This window comes from Trichechus manatus, unplaced genomic scaffold (genome assembly GCF_000243295.1).
Source record: "Trichechus manatus latirostris isolate Lorelei unplaced genomic scaffold, TriManLat1.0 scaffold00052, whole genome shotgun sequence".
Lineage (NCBI taxonomy): Eukaryota > Metazoa > Chordata > Mammalia > Sirenia > Trichechidae > Trichechus > Trichechus manatus.
In genome coordinates this window covers 8,134,431-8,155,696 of record NW_004443988.1, presented here as the reverse complement: position 1 = coordinate 8,155,696, position 21,266 = coordinate 8,134,431, and the positions used below count along the sequence as shown (strand labels likewise).

Genomic DNA, 21,266 nt, shown 5'->3' with positions numbered 1-21,266 from the left:
AGTGTCACAAAATGTTTTGAATCACCAAAGATTAGATCACATTCAGCTTAGTTTCAGAGTTAATTATATTTTCATGCATTCTAACTCTTTGAAAATGAGTTACTTAGAGGTTACTTTGGAATTCAGTAAACAGTAGGCCCTAAATTGATGCTTGAAAAACAATTGAGGTTTGATTAGGTGGAGGAGGAAGGAAAGAACTTCTAAGTTCTCATAAGTGAAGGCAAGGAAGTGGACATGAACTTGTTATACTTACATTGTGTTTTCACACAGTCCAGTAATAATATCAAATTAATAGTGCCTTTGTACTCAGCACTGTCAAAAGCAGAGAAATCTGATTATTTCTGCCTAATATGAATTTTAGAAAGAAAGAAGCAAAGACTCAAGAAGCAAGCCTAGGCCACTTCAAAATAGTCAGATGTCAACAAACACAATCCAAGGAGACTTTATGATTTTACAATGTCTGTACTAACTTCGGAGCCCTGGTGGTGCAGTGGTTAAGAGTTCAGCTGCTAACCAAAAGGTAAAAGGTTGGCAGTTGGAATCCACCAGCCGCTCCTTGGAAACCTTATGGGGCGGTTCTACTCTGCCCTATAGAGTTGCTGTGAGTCGGAATAGACTTGTTGGCAACTGGTTTTTTGGTTTTATACTCAATTCCAAGGTTCCTACATGGCACAAATGGTTTGCATTCAACTGCCATACAACAAGGTTCGAACCCACCCAGCCATACTGTGGAAGAAAGGTCCTGGTGATCTGCATCCATTAAGATTGTTTTTGTTGTTAGGTGCCGTCGAGTTGATTCTGACTCATAGCGACCCTCTGTACAACAGAACAAAACACTGCCTGGTCCTGCACCATCCTCACAATTATTGTTATGCTTGAGCCCATTGTTGCAGCCACTGTGTCAATCCGTCTCGCTGAAGGTCTTCCTCTTTTTTGCTGACCGTCTACTTTACCAAGCATGATGTCCTTTTCCAGGGACTTGTCCCTCCTGATAACATGATGTTCTTGCTTCTAAGGAGCATTTTGGCTATGCTTCTTCCAAGACAGATTTGTTTGTTCTTCTGGCAGACCATGGGATATTCAGTATTCTTCACCAACACCATAATTCAAAGGTGTCAGTTCTTCGGTCTTCCTTATTCATTGTCCAGCTTCCGCATGCCTGCAAGGTAATTGAAAACACAATGAGTTGGGTCAGGTGCACCTTAGTCCTTAAAGTGACATCTTTGCTTTTTAATACCTTAAAGAGGTCTTTTGCAGCAGATTTGCCCAATACAATGCATTATTTGATTTCTTTTTTTTTTTTATTGTTATGCTTTAAGTGAAAGTTTACAATTCAAGTTAGTCTCTCATACAAAAATTTATACATACATTGTTGTATGATCCTAGTTGCTCTCCCTGTACTGTGACAGTCATTTGATTTCTTGACTGCCACTTCAATGGGCAGTGATTGTAGATCCAAGTAAAATGAAATCCTTGACAACTTCTGTATTTTCTCCATTCATTTTCGTTTTCTTTATGTAGAGGTAGAATCCATAGTGAAGGCTGTAGTTTTTGATCTTCAGCAGTAAGTGCTTCAAGTCCTCTTCACTTTCAGCAGGCATGGTTGTGTCACCTGCATATCACAGGTTTTTAATGAGTCTTGGTCTATGTACAGGTTCCTCATAAACACAATTAAGTGTTCTGGAATTCTCATTCTTCACAATGTTATCCATAATTTGTTATGATCCACACAGTCCAATGCCTTTGCATAGTCAATAAAACACAGATAAACTTTTTCTGTTATTCTCTGCTTTCAGCCAAGATCCATCTGACATCAGCAATGATATCCTTCGTTCCATGTCATCTTCCAAGTCCAGCTTGAATTTCTGGCAGTTCGCTGTCGATGCACTGCTGTGTCTTAGTCATCTACTGCTGCTCTAACAGGAATACCATGAGTGGATGGCTTTTCAAAGAAAAGTTTATTGTCTCACAGTCCAGTAGGCTACAAGTCCAAATTCAGGGCATCAGCTCCAGGAGAAGGCTTTCTCTCTCTGTTGGCTGTGGAGGAAGGTCCTGGTGATGCATCAGTCTTCCTTTGGTCTGGGAGCTTCTCTTCACAGGAACCTCAGGTCCAAAGGACGCACTCTGCTCCAGGCACTGCTTTCTTGGTGGTATGAGGTTCCCATGTGTCTCTGCTCGCTTCTGTCTTTTATATCTCAAAAGAGATTGCAGTAAGACACTATCTAATCTTGTAAACCTCTTCAGTATAACCTCATCACAGTGATAGAATGTACAACATATAAGGAGATCACATATAACCTCATCATAGTGATAGAGTTTACAACGCATAAGGAAACCACATCAGATTACACAGTCATACAATACTGGAATCATGACCCAGCCAAGTTGACAGATATTTTTGAGGGACACAATTCAATCCATGACATGCTGCAACCACTTTTGAATGATCTTCCGCAAAATTTTACTTGTGTGTGATATTATTGATATTGTTCAGTAATTTCTGCATTCTGTTGAATCACTTTTCTTTGGAATGGGCACAAATATGGATCTTTTCCAGTCCGTTGGCCAGGTGGCAGTCTTCCAAATTTCTCCAGTGCTGCATCCATTTGTTGAAGTATCTCAGTTGGTATTCTGTCAATCCCTGGAGCCTTGTTTTTTGCTAAAGTTCTTCTTCAGTCCCGTCGGTTCTTGATCATATGCTACCTCCTGAAACGGTAGAATGGCAACCAATTCTTTTTGGTACAGTGACTCTGTGTATTCCTTCCATCTTCTTTTGACACTTCCTGCATCGTTCAATGTTTTGCCCACAGAATCAATTCCTTCAGTACTGCAACTCGAGGCTTGAATTCTTTCTTCAGTTCTTTCAGCTTGAGAAATGCCGAGCGTGTTCTTCCCTTTTGGTTTTCTAACTCCAAGTCTGCACATTTGATTATGATACTTTACTTTGTCTTCTTGAGCTGCCCTTTGAAATCTTCTGTTCAGCTCTTTTACTTCATTATTTCTTCCTTTCGCTTTAGCTACTGTATGTTCATGAGCAGGTTTCAGTATCTCTTCTGACGTCCATTTTGGTCTTTTCTTTCTATCCTGTTTTTTTTAAATGACTTCTTGCTTTCTTCATGTATGCATGTCCTTGATGTCATTCCACAACTTGTCTGGTCTTTGGTCATTAGTGTTCAATGTGTCAAATCTGTTCTTGAAATGGTCTCTAAATTCAGGTGGGGTATACTCAAGTTTGTATTTTGGCTTTCGTGGACTTGTTCTAATTTTCTTCAGCTTCAACTTGAACTTGCATATAAGCAATTGATGGCCTGTTCCACAGTCGGCCCCTGGCCATGTTCTGACTGATGATATTGAGCTTTTCGAATCATTAAGATTACAGCCAAGAAAATCCTATGGGGCGTTTCTACTCTGTAACACATGGGGTCACCATAAGTCAGAATGGACTCGATGGCAACTAACAACACACTCAGCACCTGTATTCTGTTGGACCCCTAAGGTTCCCCATCCCCAGCAGATTCTGCCAGTCATACTTATCCCTATTCTAACCTAACTGATTTACCAGCATAGTACCAACCATGACTGTGCTTTCCCATCTTCATTTCTTCCACACAGACAAGGCTTTAAGGATACGCTCCAAACTTTTAATCCTCCAGCTCAGTGGTCCTCAACCTTGGCCACACATTGTAATCACCTAGGGAGCTTGCCGGGCTCCCATCTGCAGAGAATCTGATTTAATTGGTCCGGGGTGTAACCTGGGCATCAGGATTTTTGTACACTGTCCAGGAGATTCTAGTGTGCAGCCAAGGTGGCGAATTATTGCTCTCCTACCAGTTTTTGGTTTCCTGCCTACCAGAGAAAACTCACATCAGCCCCACCCTGCAGCCTGGCTCAGATGGAACAATTTGAAACAAAATGTAAAGAATTTTAATTAGCTTGATAATGGCAGAACCGAAATTAGATTCCAAGTTTCCTGACTCCCATATGCATTATTTTGCCTCATGGCCAAGATACTTACATTTAAAGTTTTCTTATCAATTTGATAGCCAGAATGTGACTAGTATGACGGAGAATCCTCCAAAGATAACTATAAATGTTTCTCTGTAATAATCCTGCAGCCCTAGTGGCACAGTGGTTAAAAGCTCGGCTGCTAACCAAAAGGCCGGCAGTTCGAATCCACCAGCTGCTCCCTGGAAACCCTATGGGGTAGTTCTAATCCATCCTGTAGGGTCACTATGAGTCAGAATTGACTTGAGGGCAAGCAGTTTGTTTTTTTGGTTTGTATAATAATCCTTGTTATTGCAGTGATCTTCTGTTTGTATAGTTCACTGTATTTTTCAAGGAACGTTCAGCTCTCAATGGCAGGCAGAGAAGAGCCTCAGATATGAAGGAGTTGGGGGACTAGTCAGATGGTTAGGACATACACATGCATTCTGAGAGAAACAGAGAGGGATACTGTGCCCAAAAATGAGCCACGAAGCAGGAACTTGGTCTCAGGATCCTGGTAGAAGCCCAACTTCTTGAATTAATGGCTCAGGGTCAGAGCAGGCTGACTAGCTTTTAAGACAGTCAGGGCTTTTTGGGTAACGTGCAAAAGACACACAATTCAAACTAGCTTAAGCAAAAAAAATAATAACAAAAAGGAAAGTGTTGGCTCACGTAACTAAAAAGCCAACTGTAAAAAGTAGAACTGGCTCCAGGCAGCTTAGGTGTCAGCTAGACATTATGAGTCTGTCTATCTACCTGTCTGTCTGTCTCTGCCTTTCTCCTGCTTGCTATAATGTTTCTCCCATTTTCATGCAGGCTGTGTCCATATGGTGAGCCCCAGTGGATCCAAGCTTATATTATCTTACCGCTAGAGTCTCACTGGGAGGAAGATTTGTCTTCCCCAGTAGTTTCGATAAAATCCCCGGGATTGAATCTAATTGGGCTGACTTGGGTCACATGTTCTTTTATGAACCCATCACTGTGTCCAAGGATGGTGGAACACACTTTCTCATCAGGCCGGGTCCCATGCCCACCCTAATCTAACCACATAGTCTATGAATGAAAAAGGAATGGGTTCCTCAAGGAAAAATTGAAGCACTATTACAGAAGAGGAGTCCTGGTGATGCAGTGGTTAAGAACTCAGCTGCTAACCAAAAGGTCGGCAGTTCAAATCTACCAGCTGCTCCTTGGAAACCCTATGGGGCAGTTCTACTCTGCCCTGTAGGGTCACTGTGAGTCAGAATCAACTCAACGGCAGGGGGTCTCATTTTTGGTTTTGGTTTATTACAGACGAAGGAAAGGCTGCTAGGATGCAAAAACAGCAGAATTTCAGTATATCCAGTAACCCAGGTTAGCTAGAGCTTTTAAATTCCCTCTTCTTTGCCCCCCATGTCAAGGTCAGGGGAGAAGGTAAGAAGATTCCAGAACACCAGGCAAGTCATTACATGGATGCCCTCATTTTATAGCAGAGTACAAAAGGCTGACCTTCTTCACAAATATTGAGGCACACCTGATTATCTCCTCCAGTGATATTGGGCAGTTCAGTGAAAATTACCACATAAAGCAGATAAAAATGAGAGCATGGTTATAGAACTTCACAGTCAGTCAGTGCTTCACATTTGAGGTAGAACATAAGTGGAACATTAATATATAACATAATTCTCTGGGCTGAAATCAAGTCTAGCATCTTACATTAAGAAGATTAATTAGTTAATGTTTATAAATGCTAAGTATTTTAAAATGCTAAGTATTCTAAAAAGTACATTGTAACATTTTACTAAATGTAAAAGATCTAATGTTCATCATTTCTTTCATACAGGTTGGAAAAGATTCTTTTGGCAGTGATCATATAGAAAACTTAAAACAGAATGATATTTCTACAGGTAAATTTTCATTTTTTTCAAAGTTGGTTTTTAATAACTTTCCTCTGTGGTCTTGTTAGGAGAAAAGTTGAGTATAAAACAGAATTATTGGATCCTCCTCTGGTGGCCAGAGGATCTTTCAGCACAGCTTTATCTAGTCTTGTTTAAATGCCCTTTGGTTAAATCTTTAATGTACATTCCTCCAGGTAGGAATAAAATAATAGGAGGTTGTAAAACTCCATCTCATGGAAATGTTTCAAAAGCAGGTGACAAGGAAAAGCAGGTGCTACATTCACAAAAGATTTTAATAAAAATTATTGGATATCATAGCTGGAAACAATCTTAGAAACTATCAAGGCTAATAACAACATTTCACAGAACAGGAAACTGAAGGCCAGAGAGGGTCAGTGATTTGTCCAAGAACACACAGCTAGTTGGAGCTAGAGCCTCAGTGGAACACAGGTCATCTGACTCCAGGTCAGGGCTCTTTGCTGCTGCCAAAGACTGCATGATCAGCATTTCTAAGTCCATGTCAGGCCATGATTCTTGATGAAATGTAAAACTTACGAGAATGAAGAAAATCAAACAAGTTCATCTTACCAGTTTGATCTTTTGCCCCTTACCTCAAGTCTGTCATTTATTTCACTGAAGAAAATAAATGCATTGGTCTATAAAAATGCATATGTATCCAGCTGTGAATAATCTTTGGTAATTGGAAGCGGGGGTGGTTTGATGGAGTTGTTATTAATGCAGAGAAAAGGTATAACTACATGTAAAGACTTCTGTTTTTCCTCGTTTAGGTGATGGGTATCAATTAGCACTAATTACTTATTTTCTTTATCATTCCAAATGGTTAAAGGTTAAAAAAGTTTTTCCAAGGATTAGTGGTACATTGAAATTGTTAAAGTAGATTATCCATGACAGGCTATATGTATGTGATTATAATTTTCTTTTTTCTTTTAGAATTTACTTATCAGACTAAAGATGCTGCTACCGGAACTGCTTCTATAATTGTCAATAATGAAGGTATGTGTTTCGCATATTGGAATGTCATTTCACGAAACAGTTCATTTTCAGAACTAGATTTGAAAGTATCAATTTTTACGCTAATCCTGTGGCTCTCCTACCAAACCCACCTCCCACTACTACTCCTCACAAAGCCCAAAGCATGGTTTTTTCATTCTAAATATAAACTTGTTTCCCTTTAATTAATTCCCAAGTTGATCGTTCAGATGTAAAATTGTCCATCCGATATATGTATGAAGCATTAGAGCTGCTTCAAAATAACATTAGTATTCTGTAATGTCCCCATTACCCTTCATGTGAACTCAGAATTGACATTTGTCTCTAGAAGCAGTCAGGTATTCATCTGTCATTTCAGTTACACTAGGTAAAGAAATGCAAATAGATCAGTGCAAAAGAAAGTTTGATGAATCATATTTATAGGATATTTACTGAGCAAATGGCACCAACTAATTACTTCTAACTTATCGTTAGCATTCAATTTTGTCTGCTCTTTAACAGCAATCATATCTCCAAAGTCTATATATGCAGCTAAGTCTGTCACAAGGCCTTGCAGTAGCTGAAACATTTGTCTTAAAAAAGGGTAACTTCCTTTTTTCCTCAAGTATTACATTTTCATAATTTCTACCAACCATCTTAAATATGAAAACACTGCATGAATTTTTTAAAAGCAGAATGAATATCCAGAAGGACCCAGCATTCCGTCAGCCACCTAGGACAGAGCTGGGCATGTTGTGGGTAGTCAGTGTGCAGCAAGGTCACTTAGGTTGTCACTGTACCTTCTGTTTACAGTGCAGTTTTCACAAGATTGTTTCTCAAAGAAACAAAAAATTATTACACTTAGAGACAGTAGATAAAAGTTTTCATTCTAACAATAAAAAGTCTGCGTTCATTACTTTAAGCTACATCTTAAGTAATCATTGCTGCCAAATTCAGCTCATTCCCTGTTTTAAACCTCTTTTTGTGTTCTGGGGATATCTTCAAGTTCTGTTTCTTCCATATCTGTGAAATAAAATGCTTCATTTTCTATTCAGAGATACAATTTAATATCATATATTGAGTGCCTGTTATGGTAGACTTCACCTGGTTTATAAAGTATGGTAATGCCCTCAAAGAGTATATATTGTAGTAGAAGAGTTAGGACAAATGCACAGAGATGGAACAGTTAGGACCTTAAGTGAGAGAGTGAATGTGGGATGTCAAATAATGAGTTCAGTTTTTTTTTAAGCATCATAAAATACACATAACATAAATTTACTGTTAGTGACATTTAGTGCATTCACAATATTGTGCAACCATTACTACTATCTAGTTCCAGAACGTTTTCATCACCCCAAAAGGAAACTCTGTACCCATTAAGCAGCCACTCCCCTCTCCCTTAACCCCTGACAACCACTACCTTATTTTTACGCAAATAATTCACACCTTCTATGGTTTGTTTGCCAACCACGCCCTCCCTTCTTGAGGTATCTAACATGTTGCCGTAAAAAAAATTTAGCATAGTGTGCTTACAAAAGTACCTTGTGGGGGGGACGTGGTTGGCAAACCAATGTACAAGGTGCACGTTATTTGCGTAAAAATATGGTAATCTACTTTCTGTCTCTATAGATTTTCCTATTCTGGACCTTTCATATAAATGAAATCATACAACATGTGACCTTCTGTAGCTGGCTTCTTTCACTTAGCGTTGTGTTTTCGAGGTTCACATTTCAGTACTTTATTTCTTTTAATGGCTGAATAATACTCCATTGTATGGATATACCACATTTTTTTTATCTCTTCATTAGCTGATGGACATTTGGGTGGTTTCCATCGTTAGGCTATTGTGAATACTGCTGTGAACATTCATGTATGCGTAGTTTTTTGAACACCTGTTTTCAATTCTGTTGGTTATATACCATGGAGTGGAATTGCTGGGTCATGTGGTAATTCTATGTTTAACTTTTTGAGGAACCATGAATTCAGTTTTGACAAGTTAAATTTGAGGCATGAATGAGCTAACCATATGGCAGTGTCCACTGGACAGCTGGAATCTTGGGCTTGTTGCTCAGCAGCCAAGACCAGGCCAAAATATAGATTCCGGTGTCAGCAACACAGAAGCAGCAGTGGACTCCAGAAGAGAAAATGAGGTCACTGAAGGAGAAAAAGGAAGAGAGATGCTGTCTTTCAGGGAGGGGGCACTTTGAATTTTTCCAGTATTGATACTGGGTTTATACTGATCCTTCTCCACTTTATTAAGTCCTCCTCATGGCCAACAAACACATCTGTAGTAAGACAATAGGCTAGGATTTGTTCTGCAGTCATAGGTAATTTCAGGTCATGTCTATACAAGATCAACCCGAGCAGCCTGGAGCGCAAAAATGACCACTGCAACTCATCCTTCTAGACCAGCGCTGTCCGCAGAAATAGAGTAAAGCCGTATACGTGATTACAAACTTTCCAGTAGCCAGATTTAAAAAAGTAAAAAGAAACTGGTAAAATTAATTTTGATAATATACTTATTTAATCCAATATAGGCAAAATCTTACCATGTCAACATGTAATCTAAAATGTTTGAATATTAATAAGATCTTTTACTGTCTTTTCTCATACTAAGTCTTTGAAATCCGCCGTGTATTTTACACTTAGAGCACATCTCATTTCAGACTAGCTACATTTCAAGTGCTCAATAGCCACATGAGGCTCATGCTAGTGACTGCAATATGGGGCAGCACAGCTACTGACGGCTCACTCGACAGACAAGATGCATCACCACCTTTCCCCCATTTAGGAGAGGTTGTAGGGAATTGTCTTAGTTATCTAGGGCTGCGATAACAGAAATACCACAAGTGGATGGCTTTAAAAAAGAGACATTTATTCTCTCACAGTCTAGGAGGCTAGAAGTCCGAATTCCGGACATCAGCTCCAGGTTAAGGCTTTCTCTATGTGTCAACTCTGGAGGAAGGTCTTTGTCATCCATCTTCCCCTAGACTAGGAGCTTCTCCACACCTGACCCCAGGTCCAAAGGACACGCTCTGCTCCCGTCGCTGCTTTCTTGGTGGTATGGGGTCCCCCTGTCTCTCTGCTCATTTCTCTTTTATATCTCAAAAGAGATTGGCTGAAGACACAATCTAATCTTTTAGATCTCATCAACATAACTGCTGCTAATCCATCTCATTAACATCATAGTGATACGATTTACAACATATAGGAAAATCACAGCAGATGACAAAATGGTGGACAATCACACAATACTGGGAATCATGGCCTAACCAAGTTGACACATACTTTTGGGGAACACAGTTCAATCCATGACAGGAATGGATCCAAGCACTGAGAGTACAGCAGATTCCTTAGTCCTGGTACAGTATAGGCCAAATCTCTCTCTCTACTTTTTTAAGTTGTCTGGTGTAATTTTCCCATCTGTTGGATGTTATGTGTTTCAATTTACAGAATCACTTTTTAGAATACCATTGTGTACATGCATGAACTGATTGTATCCTATAGAACATTAGTTTTCAGCGTTCTGCAAGTTTATTCCTATTTATGCTCATCTATATGACATCTGAGGGCAGTGGTGGTTCAGTGGTAGAATTCTTGCCTTCCATGTGGGAGACCAGGGTTCAATTCCCAGCCAGTGTATCTCATGTGCAGTTGCCACTCATCTGTCACTGGAGCCTTGCATGTTGCTGTGATGCTGAACAGGTTTCAGTGGAGCTTCCAGACTAAGACAGACTAGGAAAAAAAAAGGCCTGGCAATCTACTTCCAAAAATCAGCCAATGAAAACCCTATGGATGACAGTGGTCTGATCCCATTGTACATGGGGTCACCATGAGTCGATGACAGGTAACAACAAAAACATATGACTTCTTTCATTTAAGATTCAGAATCTTTGCCATATACATTGTACCAGCCCTTTCCCATAAAAGAAATTTTTTAAGTATGTTTTGTACCATTGCTCAACGAATATTCTTTGTAGATAGCAATATTGATAAGGAAAACCTTTTTAGGATTTTGCTCAAAGTGATCAGAATGATATGAATCTTACAGAGATAATGCAGTCTGACAGAGATCTGGAACACGAAATTTAACCTGAATAGCTTAGAAACATTAAAATTACTACTTAAAAAACATTTCATATAATGATTTTATAAGGGCAGTTATAGCTTTGCCGAATATCTTTGCTTAGTTTTTAATATAAATATGTGAATTTCTTTGTAGGACAGAATATCGTCATCATAGTGGCTGGAGCAAATTTACTTTTGAATACTGAAGACCTGAGGGAAGCAGCCAGTGTCATTAGCAGAGCTAAAGTAATGATCTGCCAGCTAGAAGTTACTCCAGCAATTTCTTTGGAAGCCCTGACAATGGCCCACAGCAGTGGAGGTAATTTTACATATTTGCCATTCTTTCTGTAAAAGCTTTTATCGTTGTCTTAATAAAGCTAACCTTTTAAGTTAAGCAAACCGATAATTTTTTCCTGCAGTAAAATCATCTTTCTTCCATCTGTGAGATTCATGGTCTTCTTGTAGTTCTTGATAATGTTAGAAAATACGAATAGCATTTCTGACACCCCTCAATATGATACAAGTAGTAATTAGAATCTCTAAGCAGCCATTGACCAGGAGACGCTCCACGTGGTGAAATGATGTCCACTCTGGGGAGCAGAGGTGAAGCTGCATGTCACGTACAATCACTGTCCGCCCGGTTACATTTTCATAGGAATTAAAGATTAGTTCTTTCTTCTTTTTGTAAAACTTCATCATGTTTTCTATAAACAACAAAAGATTATTTACAAAAGTAATATTTTTTATGTTGTCTGTGTTCATTCAGTAGCTCTTTCGTATGACATTTGATTTTGGAAATTTTCGAACATGTACAAAAGCAAGTGGAAATGTATGATGAAACCAGGTTACCCTTCACCCACCTTCACCAGTTATCAACAAGTGAGGAATCTTGATTCATCTGTTCTCCCACCCGTTCCCCCTCTCCCATCTCCAGCAAATAACAGACTTCTTAAAAATCCAGGTAGTTTCGTTGCCCAGCCATGTGCCTTCTTTACAATCATTGGCATGTTTGAGTCCATTGTTGCAGCCACTGTGTATTTTGAGTGCCTTCCAACCTAGGGGGCTCATATTCCAGCACTATTTTGGACAGTATTCTGTTCTGATCTATAGGGTTTTCATTGGCTAATTTTTGGAAGTAGATTGCCACGCGTTTCGTTCTAGTCAGCCTTAGTCTGAAAGCACCTCTGAAACCTGTCCACCACGGGTGACCCTGCTGGTATTTCAAATACCAGTAGCATAGCTTCCAGCCTCGTAGCAACATGCAGGCCACCACATATAACAAACTGACAAACTGATAATGAGGTTTGAAGTTTGACCAGCATTTATTAAGGCTTGAAGATAAAAAATACAATGGTACCAGCCCCACTCCCCCCTCAAAAAAAATCCAGGTAGTTTCTTTCTTCTTGCTTATTTTCACTATGGACTATGGGGAAAGCACTTTCTAAGATGAAATCCCATTTCTGCCCTAAGTTATTAGATTTGTGATCTTGACAGAATTGTCTGATCTTTCTGAACTTGTCTGTAAAATGCATACATAAATACCCCTTACAGAATTGTTCTAAGAATGGAATAAAATAAAATATGATACTAAGCGTGATGCAGTAAGTCTCAGTAAATCCCAGTTTTCTTCTCTCCTTTGCACTTATCACTTTAAATTAAAATTAGGATAGTGTTCAGATTTCAGCACCATTTGGTCAAAAAAAACAAAATAAAAAGCGATCACTCTAAGACAGTGGCTCTTCTTGATATTGTGGCAATAATTCTGTGATTTGTATTAAGAAAAAAATAGAACCACACTGACTTTTCCGATAAAACTCTCTCATCAAGATACAAAACTAAAGAAGAAGAAGAAAAAGAACAGTAAGTGTGAGTGTATAGTGATTTCTTCCAAAGTGTATAGTGGTTTACATAGCGATAAATGGAAAATAATTACTGAAATGATTTTGTGGAGAATTTTAAAATGTATATCCTGATTTAACGAATTTTCCTCTTGGCAAAACAGCATGCTGTGGCAAATTCTCACTGACATTTAATGTATTTTTAGTGGACTCAAAGCTGTCAGAAAGAATTCTAAGCCAAAACCCATTTTGTTACATTTTCTTGGGGTGTCACAGACAAAGTCTAATGCTTATGGTAAACATCCTCTGCACTGCACACATCTTAATCAGATGTGACTACAATGTGCCACTTCCCTCATGCTCCTGTCTTTTCTTGTATACATCAAAACACATTCTTATGTAACTTCTCTTTTTTCCCTGCTATCCCTTGCTTCTCAGATATCCCTGTTTCCTCTGTCCTAGCCTAGTCCTGCTACCCACCCAGCTTGTGTAGGAGTGAAAGGTATAGCAACCACAGTTGAGGATCTGATCTTTTTCACAGGTGAGGCTGGACTAACCCGGGTGTGCAGGCAGCCTGACCTGGGGCTGTCTTTTGGGTGGGACCCAGAAATACTTCCTCTATCACCTGCCAGACAGCTCTTCCAGCTGAAGAGCTGAGGGACCGGGGCATCAAGGAAGAGGGGTAGGGGCTGGCTGGCCAAAGACCTATTAGCCTACTTCACATTCTCACTAAGGGACAGCGTGCCTAAGAAACAGTTCTGCATGATTTTTCTCATATAATAATGTTAAAGTATTAAACCTTGTATTTATATGTACTTTACAGCTTAAAAGCACTTTCAAATGCATTTGATCCTCAGACAAACCTTATGACAAAGATATGGCAGGCATTATTCTACCCAAGTGAAGGTGAGAAAATTGAGACTCAGAGAAGTTAAGTAAATTTCTCATCCAAGGTCACAGTTTTATTAAGTGTGGAAGCCAGGATTTCAGACTCTTATAAGACCCAAGTTCTGTCTCCTAGTCCACACTTTTAAAAGCAACTGCCACATCCCATTGATTTCAAGGAACTCAACCTTTATGAAGAATTTGTTTAGAAATGTAAAAAACATAAATTGTAACATTGTCTAGCTTGTAGCCTAAGCTTTGAATGTTTGTGCTGCTCTAAGTCAGAGTCACAGAGAAGAGGCCTTAGAGTGTTTTGAATAATGTGCTCCCCCATACAATATGTACAGATAGACAAATACACACATGTGCACATGTGCACACAAGCACGCACACTTCTCTGTCAGGAAGTCCTCCAGCCAGGTAGCGTTCTCTGGCCAAGTCAGCTGATCCCCTTCTGGTAGTTACCAGCTTAGGTTCTATACCATGAGTGGGGTGTGTGCGTTTGTGTGTGTGTGTGTGAATTTAATGCGTCTGAATTTCTACATGAGAGAAGAATGATACACTGAAAGGAGCACTGGTTTGGGAGATGTGAAGTATGGCTTTCAATTCAGGATCCGTCACTTAGCAAATGGGGAACCTCAGCCAAGTTCCCTGCTATAGTTCCCTAACTACATCCACTAATTCTTTGTGTTGCTTCATCTGTTTCATCTGAAACAAGGAAATTGGGCTGAGGGCTCTCATGGCCCTTTAATGTCACAATGTATGAATGGACTGACCTCAGAGCAGAGGGAGCAAAGCCTAATGATCTTTGAGCACAGAGTGCCCTGTCCGTGGCTCCACTGGGCTGCATGGGTGCTAGTCAGCATTATTCCACCTTTAAGAAAGATAGTAAAATCATCATCATCATCTGCTGGTTTCTTATCATAGCTCCTTTGTCTGTTATACATTGTATAACTAGATTACATGTCAATTGTGAATGTACAGAGGAAAAAGACCCCTCCATCTTTGAATATACAGTCTCAGAACTCTCTTCCTGCCAAAATGGAAGCCTTGATTATAAAGCACCTGCAACTTCAAAAATGAGTCCTTAGCCCTGTGCAGCGCCACCCTGGTGAGGCCACAAAGCTCTGAGTTTGGCCCACTGCAGAGCTGGTACTGTGCATATTGGTTCTGGTCTTTACATCCATTGCAAAGCAAAATGAACATCACAGGAACAATTATAAATAATTGAGATTGTTAGAGCCCCAAGATTAAATTCTCGGTATGATACAAAGTATCTTTTAATGCCACTTTAGTCCTTTTCCATTTGGCAAATAAGACTTTTTGCTGGCCACTTGGACTTTTACAATAGCATTGTCCAGCACGTAACCCAAGCTTTGAAAGTTTTTGCTGCCCAAATCAGAGAAGAGTCCCTAAAGTGAGAGACTGCCAAGCCAGTGTTTTGGGTATCCTAGCCTTCTGGCCACACCTTACACTTTGCTTAGGGGAATTTTTCTTCCCCTGTTTATCATGGCTAGTTGTTATTATTGTTGTTAGCTGCTGTTGAGCCAGCCCCAACTCTTGGCAACCATACACACGATGGAACAAAACACTGCCTGGTCCTGCGCCATCCCCATGATCGGTTGGGGATTGACCACTGTGGCCCATAGGGTTTTCACTGGCTGACTTTTGGAAGTAGATCTCCAGGCCTTTCTTCCTAGTCCATCTTAGTCTGGAAGCCCTGGTGAAACCTGTTCAGCAGCAGAGTAACACACAAGCCTCCACTAACAGATGGGTGGTGGCTGCACATGAGGTGCATTGGCCAGGAATCGAACCTAGGTTTCTCTCGTGGAAGGCAAGAATTCTACCGCTGAACTACCAGTGCCTCTTGGCTAGTTGTTAGGGCCTTCTAAACTCTCCAGCCCTTCCCTTCCATTAAGAGCTTCCACCTTATTTTCCTGTCTTTTAGCCCATCAACTGCTTTCTGAGGCCTCACCTGTTCTTCATTGGCATTATCATGCCAGATGTTGACATGCTGTTAAGACAACCAGGAGTTTAGTCCATCTTACACTATAATTTACTGTTGAGAGCTATCAGTCACCTCTGCAGCTCCCAGTTACTCCTGGTACATTCTGTCTTCTCTAGTTTCGCATGGCTCCAAGACAACATCATTTTTTCCATCTTGCCCATTACAAATTTGCATTCTTCTTTGATTAGCTACATCTACTAATTCTTCATGTTTCTTCATTGTGGTAAAGTATTTATGCTTATTTGTGGTCATACTAGCCAAGGGGAGTACTTTCTTTATGGCATTTTCTCTTTCCCCTGGATTTAGTTACTAGTCAGACTCTAAGCCTAGATATCCATGGGCTTGCTTAGTAAGAATGCTTTCCCTTGGGGTAAAGTATAGGTAAATAAGATTTGATTCATTTTTATATAATTTTTATGGTAAAATTAAATTGTAGAATTCCTCATTCCAGCAATTGATGCTTTAAATTTAGTGAATAAATCCAGACTGTTTTCAATAGAACAGTCCATCAGTAATTTAAGAGCCACTCCCATAACCACCCCAAAGCTCTATACCTTCGTTTCCACATCTGTAAAATGGTGCTAATAATATTTGCCTTATCTATGCCCTGAATTGTTTTGAGGACCATGCAAAACATGCTTTGAAAACAGCATGTTAGTTTGGTCTTCTTTTATAAAGCCAGGAGAGTTGGGGGAGACTCTGTCTACCCTCACATCTTTGCCTGGCTGCCTCCTTCCTGTCATTCAGGTCTCCACTCAGATGCCTCCTACTCCAAGAAGCTTTCCCTGACCACTCTATCCAAAGCAGCCACCACCCCAACCCAGCCACATTCCAAACCAAATTACTTTGGGTGTTCGTTTGTTTGTTTTAATAGATTTTAGCTATATATGAGAAGTTGCATAGGGCAGAGATTCGTCTGTCTCCCATGCCCGGATCAGCACCTGGTATGTAGTAAGTGCTCAATAAGTACTTAATGACTGAAAGAATGTCTGGAGTGTCCGTAGCAACAAGTGGATGGGATGGTAATGAAGGAGTTGGAGAAACCAGTAGTCAAAGCTGCCTTCAGCTGTATTAGTCTGGATTTTTTCAGTAACAAGTGACAGAAACCCAGGTCAAACCAGCTTAAGCAAAAAGGAAATGTCTTGGCTCACATAGCTGGGAACAGTCCTGGGGTTATTCACAGGACTGAAGGCAAAGCTACAGACACAAGGGTTACTTAGTCTGAAATCAGGGGCTTGACGCCACCGGGACTGTCTCGTGGTTCCACATCTTGGCTTCTCTTGGCTGTGCTTCAAGCTGCAGACAGACTTCTCTACACTCAGGGAATTGTGGTCACCACAGCCCAGACCCCCATCCTCCAAGTCGGACAGGTTGCTCTGTATCCACCATCTACCTGTACCGGTGATAGGCTATGATAGGCTCTACTTGAACCTTATACATACCCTTTGGAACAGTTGCCATTGCCAAGGAGATGGGATACTATAGTGGTCCAGGCCTGGGTCAGGTCATATGCCCATTCCTGTTATTGGTACAGAGTGGGAAGGAGTAGTTCCTGAAAGGAAGGAATGCTGGGCAGAAAGAAACAAAATAGGTACACTGCACCAGCTAACAGAGGGATAATATTTCTGATGAAGGGTGAGTCACCACAATTCAGGCACTAAAGAGAGGCTAGATGGGAGATAAAGAATAAAGCAAATATTTTTTACTTTCATATGATGACATAGTATATACGCAAGCATGTTGATACGAATCACTGCACAGAGCTAAGGTCTCAATGCATTGATAAGATGATGGTGCAAAGAGAGAGCCTTTCTTAGAGTCATCCAAAACTTAGGGTTTATCATTTTACTCTGTTTTTTAATAAAAAATTAAAACATGCTCTTTGTAAAAAAACAATGAAGAAGCAAGCATATAAAATAAAAAATGAAAATGTGTCTCCCACATCCCCCTCCCAAAAACCAATAACTTATTAGTTTACTGAGTAACTACTCAGATTTTTTTCCTCTTCACCTGTAAGTGTATAAATGTAAATACATATGTTGTTATATTTTATTTGTTTTGTCAAAAAAGGGAGGGTAATACTATACATTTATTATAAAACTGACTTTTTTACTTATAAATAAATTATGGAAATCTTTCTGTGACAAAACAGAGATGTACTTCACATTCTTTTTAACAGTTCAGAGCATTCCATCAGATATTTATGTCATAATTTTTTAACCAATCACCTTTGATAGACATTAGTGTTTCTTTCTTTTGTGTGTGTGTGTGTGTGTGTGTGTGTGTGTGTGTTACAAGCAGAGCTGCATGCACACCACTGTGCATTATCTTTGCATACTTGTGTATTTCCGTAGTATAGCTTTGGGAAAGAAATTGCTGGATCTAGGATCTTTGAGATAAAATGGAACTTTTATAAGAAGAATGGGCCTACCTTGTTGTTGCATACTGGTAGCTTGTTCTGACCTGGGCTCAAATACAGATTTGAGGATCACACTAAGTGAGCAAGGGTGTTTCAATTTAATACTACAAAAAATAGGGAACAATATATTTGTTCTGAAAACATAGGGTGTGTTAGAACGCTGGGCAATGAGGGACATTATGCATCATTGACATCTCTAAGACCTCGCAGAAGCAGAGGAACCAATGAGAGAGACTGTTGCCAGGCTACGACCTCCAACGGAAGGCAGAAGAGATGGGTGGACAGGTGGGGGTGTTGGCTTGTGTGTAAGGACAACATAATAACAGTAATAATCCTTGACATTTGTTCAACACTTTATAGTTTTCACAGGGATTTTACATGTTTTCTAATTTAAGCTGCAAATAACCCTGTACAAAAATCTGACCAGCCAAAAATATACTACAGAATTTCTGTGGGTGGACATTGTGTATAAAGAAGCATATAATGAAAATGTGGGAATGGTGTTAGCTTATAAATCACTAAACAAGATCCACTGACTAAACCAAAATGTTAAGTAAGACCAAGGAAGGTACAGAAGTAGACTAGATAGCTTCACGAGCCTGAAGCAGTAGACAGTCGCCATTAGCCACATGCTAATTAGCATCTACGCAAGAACATGGAATGGATCAGTGCCAAGCCACCTATATAAGAGCCACCTGGAGAACTTGTCAATATGCGGATTCCCTCATCTTAACCTGCAGCAACTGTGGTTTAGTGGGTTTGAGGTGAGGCCCAGAAATCATGTATTTTAACAAGCTCACCAAGTGATACTGGTGTGCAGCCAAGTTTGGGAACCACTGTTCTAGAAGAGTCTTCCAATAAGAGGATTTTACTCTGGGTCTATAGTAAAGTGGAACTACTAAACACATAAGTCGTTGGACATAGGTACAGAAAAAGAACACCAGCCAATCTAGTTGAGTACTCTGGTGGATAAGGACGTGTTTTGACAAAAGGGGAGCTTCCTGTGAATGTAATTTCTCTAGACTTTCAAAGAAAACATTGACGAAGTTCCACACCAAAGGCTGTTATAAAATATTGAGAGTTGGGATTGGGGGCATGTGTTGCTATAGACAGAGTCCTGTCCAGGCCACTGTGTTGGAGAGGACCAAACCCTGGACTTTAAAATAAAGCCAGAGGACCTGGGTAGGGGCTCAGCTTAACCACTTCCCAGTGTATGACCTTAGATGTGTGACCTCATCTCTCTGGGCCTCACTTTCCACCTCTTCTTTTCTTCTGTAATAATTGATGTGGCATTCTCATTTTCCCTGCTTCTGCTGTCCCTGTCCATCCTTCTCTTGTGGCCTCTTAGTCTGGACTAGTACTCACACTGACCAAATTTCTCTTCCTTTCTCAGTCTTTCTTTTATATTCCCAAATTACTCATAGAAACCAAGAATGTAAACTTTTGTGTGTGTATGTTTGCATAAGGAGTTGTGATACATTTGGAAGACATACGAAGGTGCACAAAACATATGCTTCCTACTTCCTGTTCTTACCAGGGAAGCTCCAAGCCCTTTGTTGTTTCTTCTATATCATCTCTTTTTCCTTCCCTGGCAAATGGATTTATGAACTTGCCTTGCAACTAAGCACTTAAACTAACCCACAAAAATGTTTGCCAGCCTGTTTACATTCATACAGATCCTTTCATGTCACAGTGATTTTACTTTTTTTAATGTTCTTGTTGCCTTTGCCTTAACTTTGTGATCACCTTGATTGTAAATATTGATGCTTGCCCTTGAAGCTGAAATGTTAGAGAGTGAAAAGTGGAGCAAATGGGGACTTCCAGCAAAATGGCTCTCTAGGCAGGAGCAACACGCCTCCCTCCACAGCAAAGATCCGAAAAACTAAGCCGAACAGAGAAAACAACAATTCTGAAACGCTAAAACATCCAACGAAGAGATAAAGAACTCAGCCAGGCACCAAATGGAGGGAGAAAACTGACAGAGAATGGAGAACGGGAGAGATTCATGCAGAGGTCCCCTACCAGCTAACGCAGCGTGGATCCGCCATCTTGGACTCCTATCGGAGACCAGCAAACGGGATACGAGAAAGCAGCTTCACGGGAGACAAAACAACCGGTAGTTTGCGATATATGCTTTCCCACCCCCCACACTTCTTCACCCCCACTCGGCCTTCTCTGCTTCCCGCGGCCACAATCTCTTGTCTGGGAAACACCGGCTGCTCGGATTCCACACACCCAAACGGGCCGGCTCTCTGAGTGCCATTTGTTGGCTGCTGGTGTTGCTTTTTTGCGCTTCTTTTGATTTCTTCCTTACCTCTCACCACCTCGCCCTCCTTTCGCTCAAATACCTGGCTCCATGCGCCATCTTTGCTTCTTCCTGAGGAGCTGCAGAGCTCTGGTAATTAGTGATATACGCTTTCCCACTCCCTACCCTTCTTCACCCACACTCGGCCCCCTCTACTTCCCACGGACACACTCTCTTGTCCGAGAAACACCGGCTGCTTGGATTCCACCAGCCCGCACTAGCTGGCTCTCTGAGTGCCATTTGTTGGCTGCTGGTGTTGCTTTTTTTCCTGCCTCTTTTGATTTCTTCCTTACCTCTCACCACCTCCCCCTCATTTCACTCAAATACCTGGCTCCGTGCGCCATCTTTGCTTCTTCCTGAGGGGCTGTGGAGCTCTGTTCGAGTGTGAAGCTGCTTCCCCGTCTGAGCTGCCATGCTGGTGGGATCCCGGGGCTTTTATTCGTTTCTTTGTTTTGAATTGTTTGTTTGTTTTCTTTTCCTTTTCTTGAGTTGGGAGCCCTTTCTGGCCAGGCGGTGCTTTGTGGCAAGGAGACTACCCCCCTTGGCTTGCACAGACGTGCAGAGGGATCCCTGAGGACATTTCTTTTTTCGTTGGGTTTTTTTTTTTTCTGTTTGTTGGGGGACTTTTCTTGTTCTTTTTTTTTTTTAATTTGTTTTGTATTCTTTTCCCTCTTCTTCCCTTTTTGTCTTTCTTCATTGCTCAGTTTCTTGTCTCTCTATTCCTTCTCTTTCTGTTCCCTGAATACCTGGCATTGTATACCTCTACGCCTTCTGGCCAGGCTGTGCTGCAACACCTGAGAGCGACTTCCCCAGACCTCATAGCTGCACCAGTGGGATCTCTGGGAACTTTGCGGTTCTTTGACCTTTCCGATTTTTATTTATTCATTCTTTTCTT

General features: G+C 40.6%; 1 protein-coding gene across 2 annotated transcripts in view; it reads left to right on the top strand.

Annotated features, from left to right (window-relative positions):
* RBKS (ribokinase) overlaps positions 1-21,266 on the top strand; it is a 146,584-nt gene that overhangs the window by 65,068 nt on the left and 60,250 nt on the right. For both annotated transcript variants that reach the window (XM_004377639.3, XM_012555914.2), the window contains exons 3-5: positions 5,804-5,867; positions 6,810-6,872; positions 11,071-11,235. In XM_004377639.3, the coding sequence (XP_004377696.1) occupies positions 5,804-5,867; positions 6,810-6,872; positions 11,071-11,235 (292 nt within the window). The remainder of the gene's footprint in view (positions 1-5,803; positions 5,868-6,809; positions 6,873-11,070; positions 11,236-21,266) is intronic.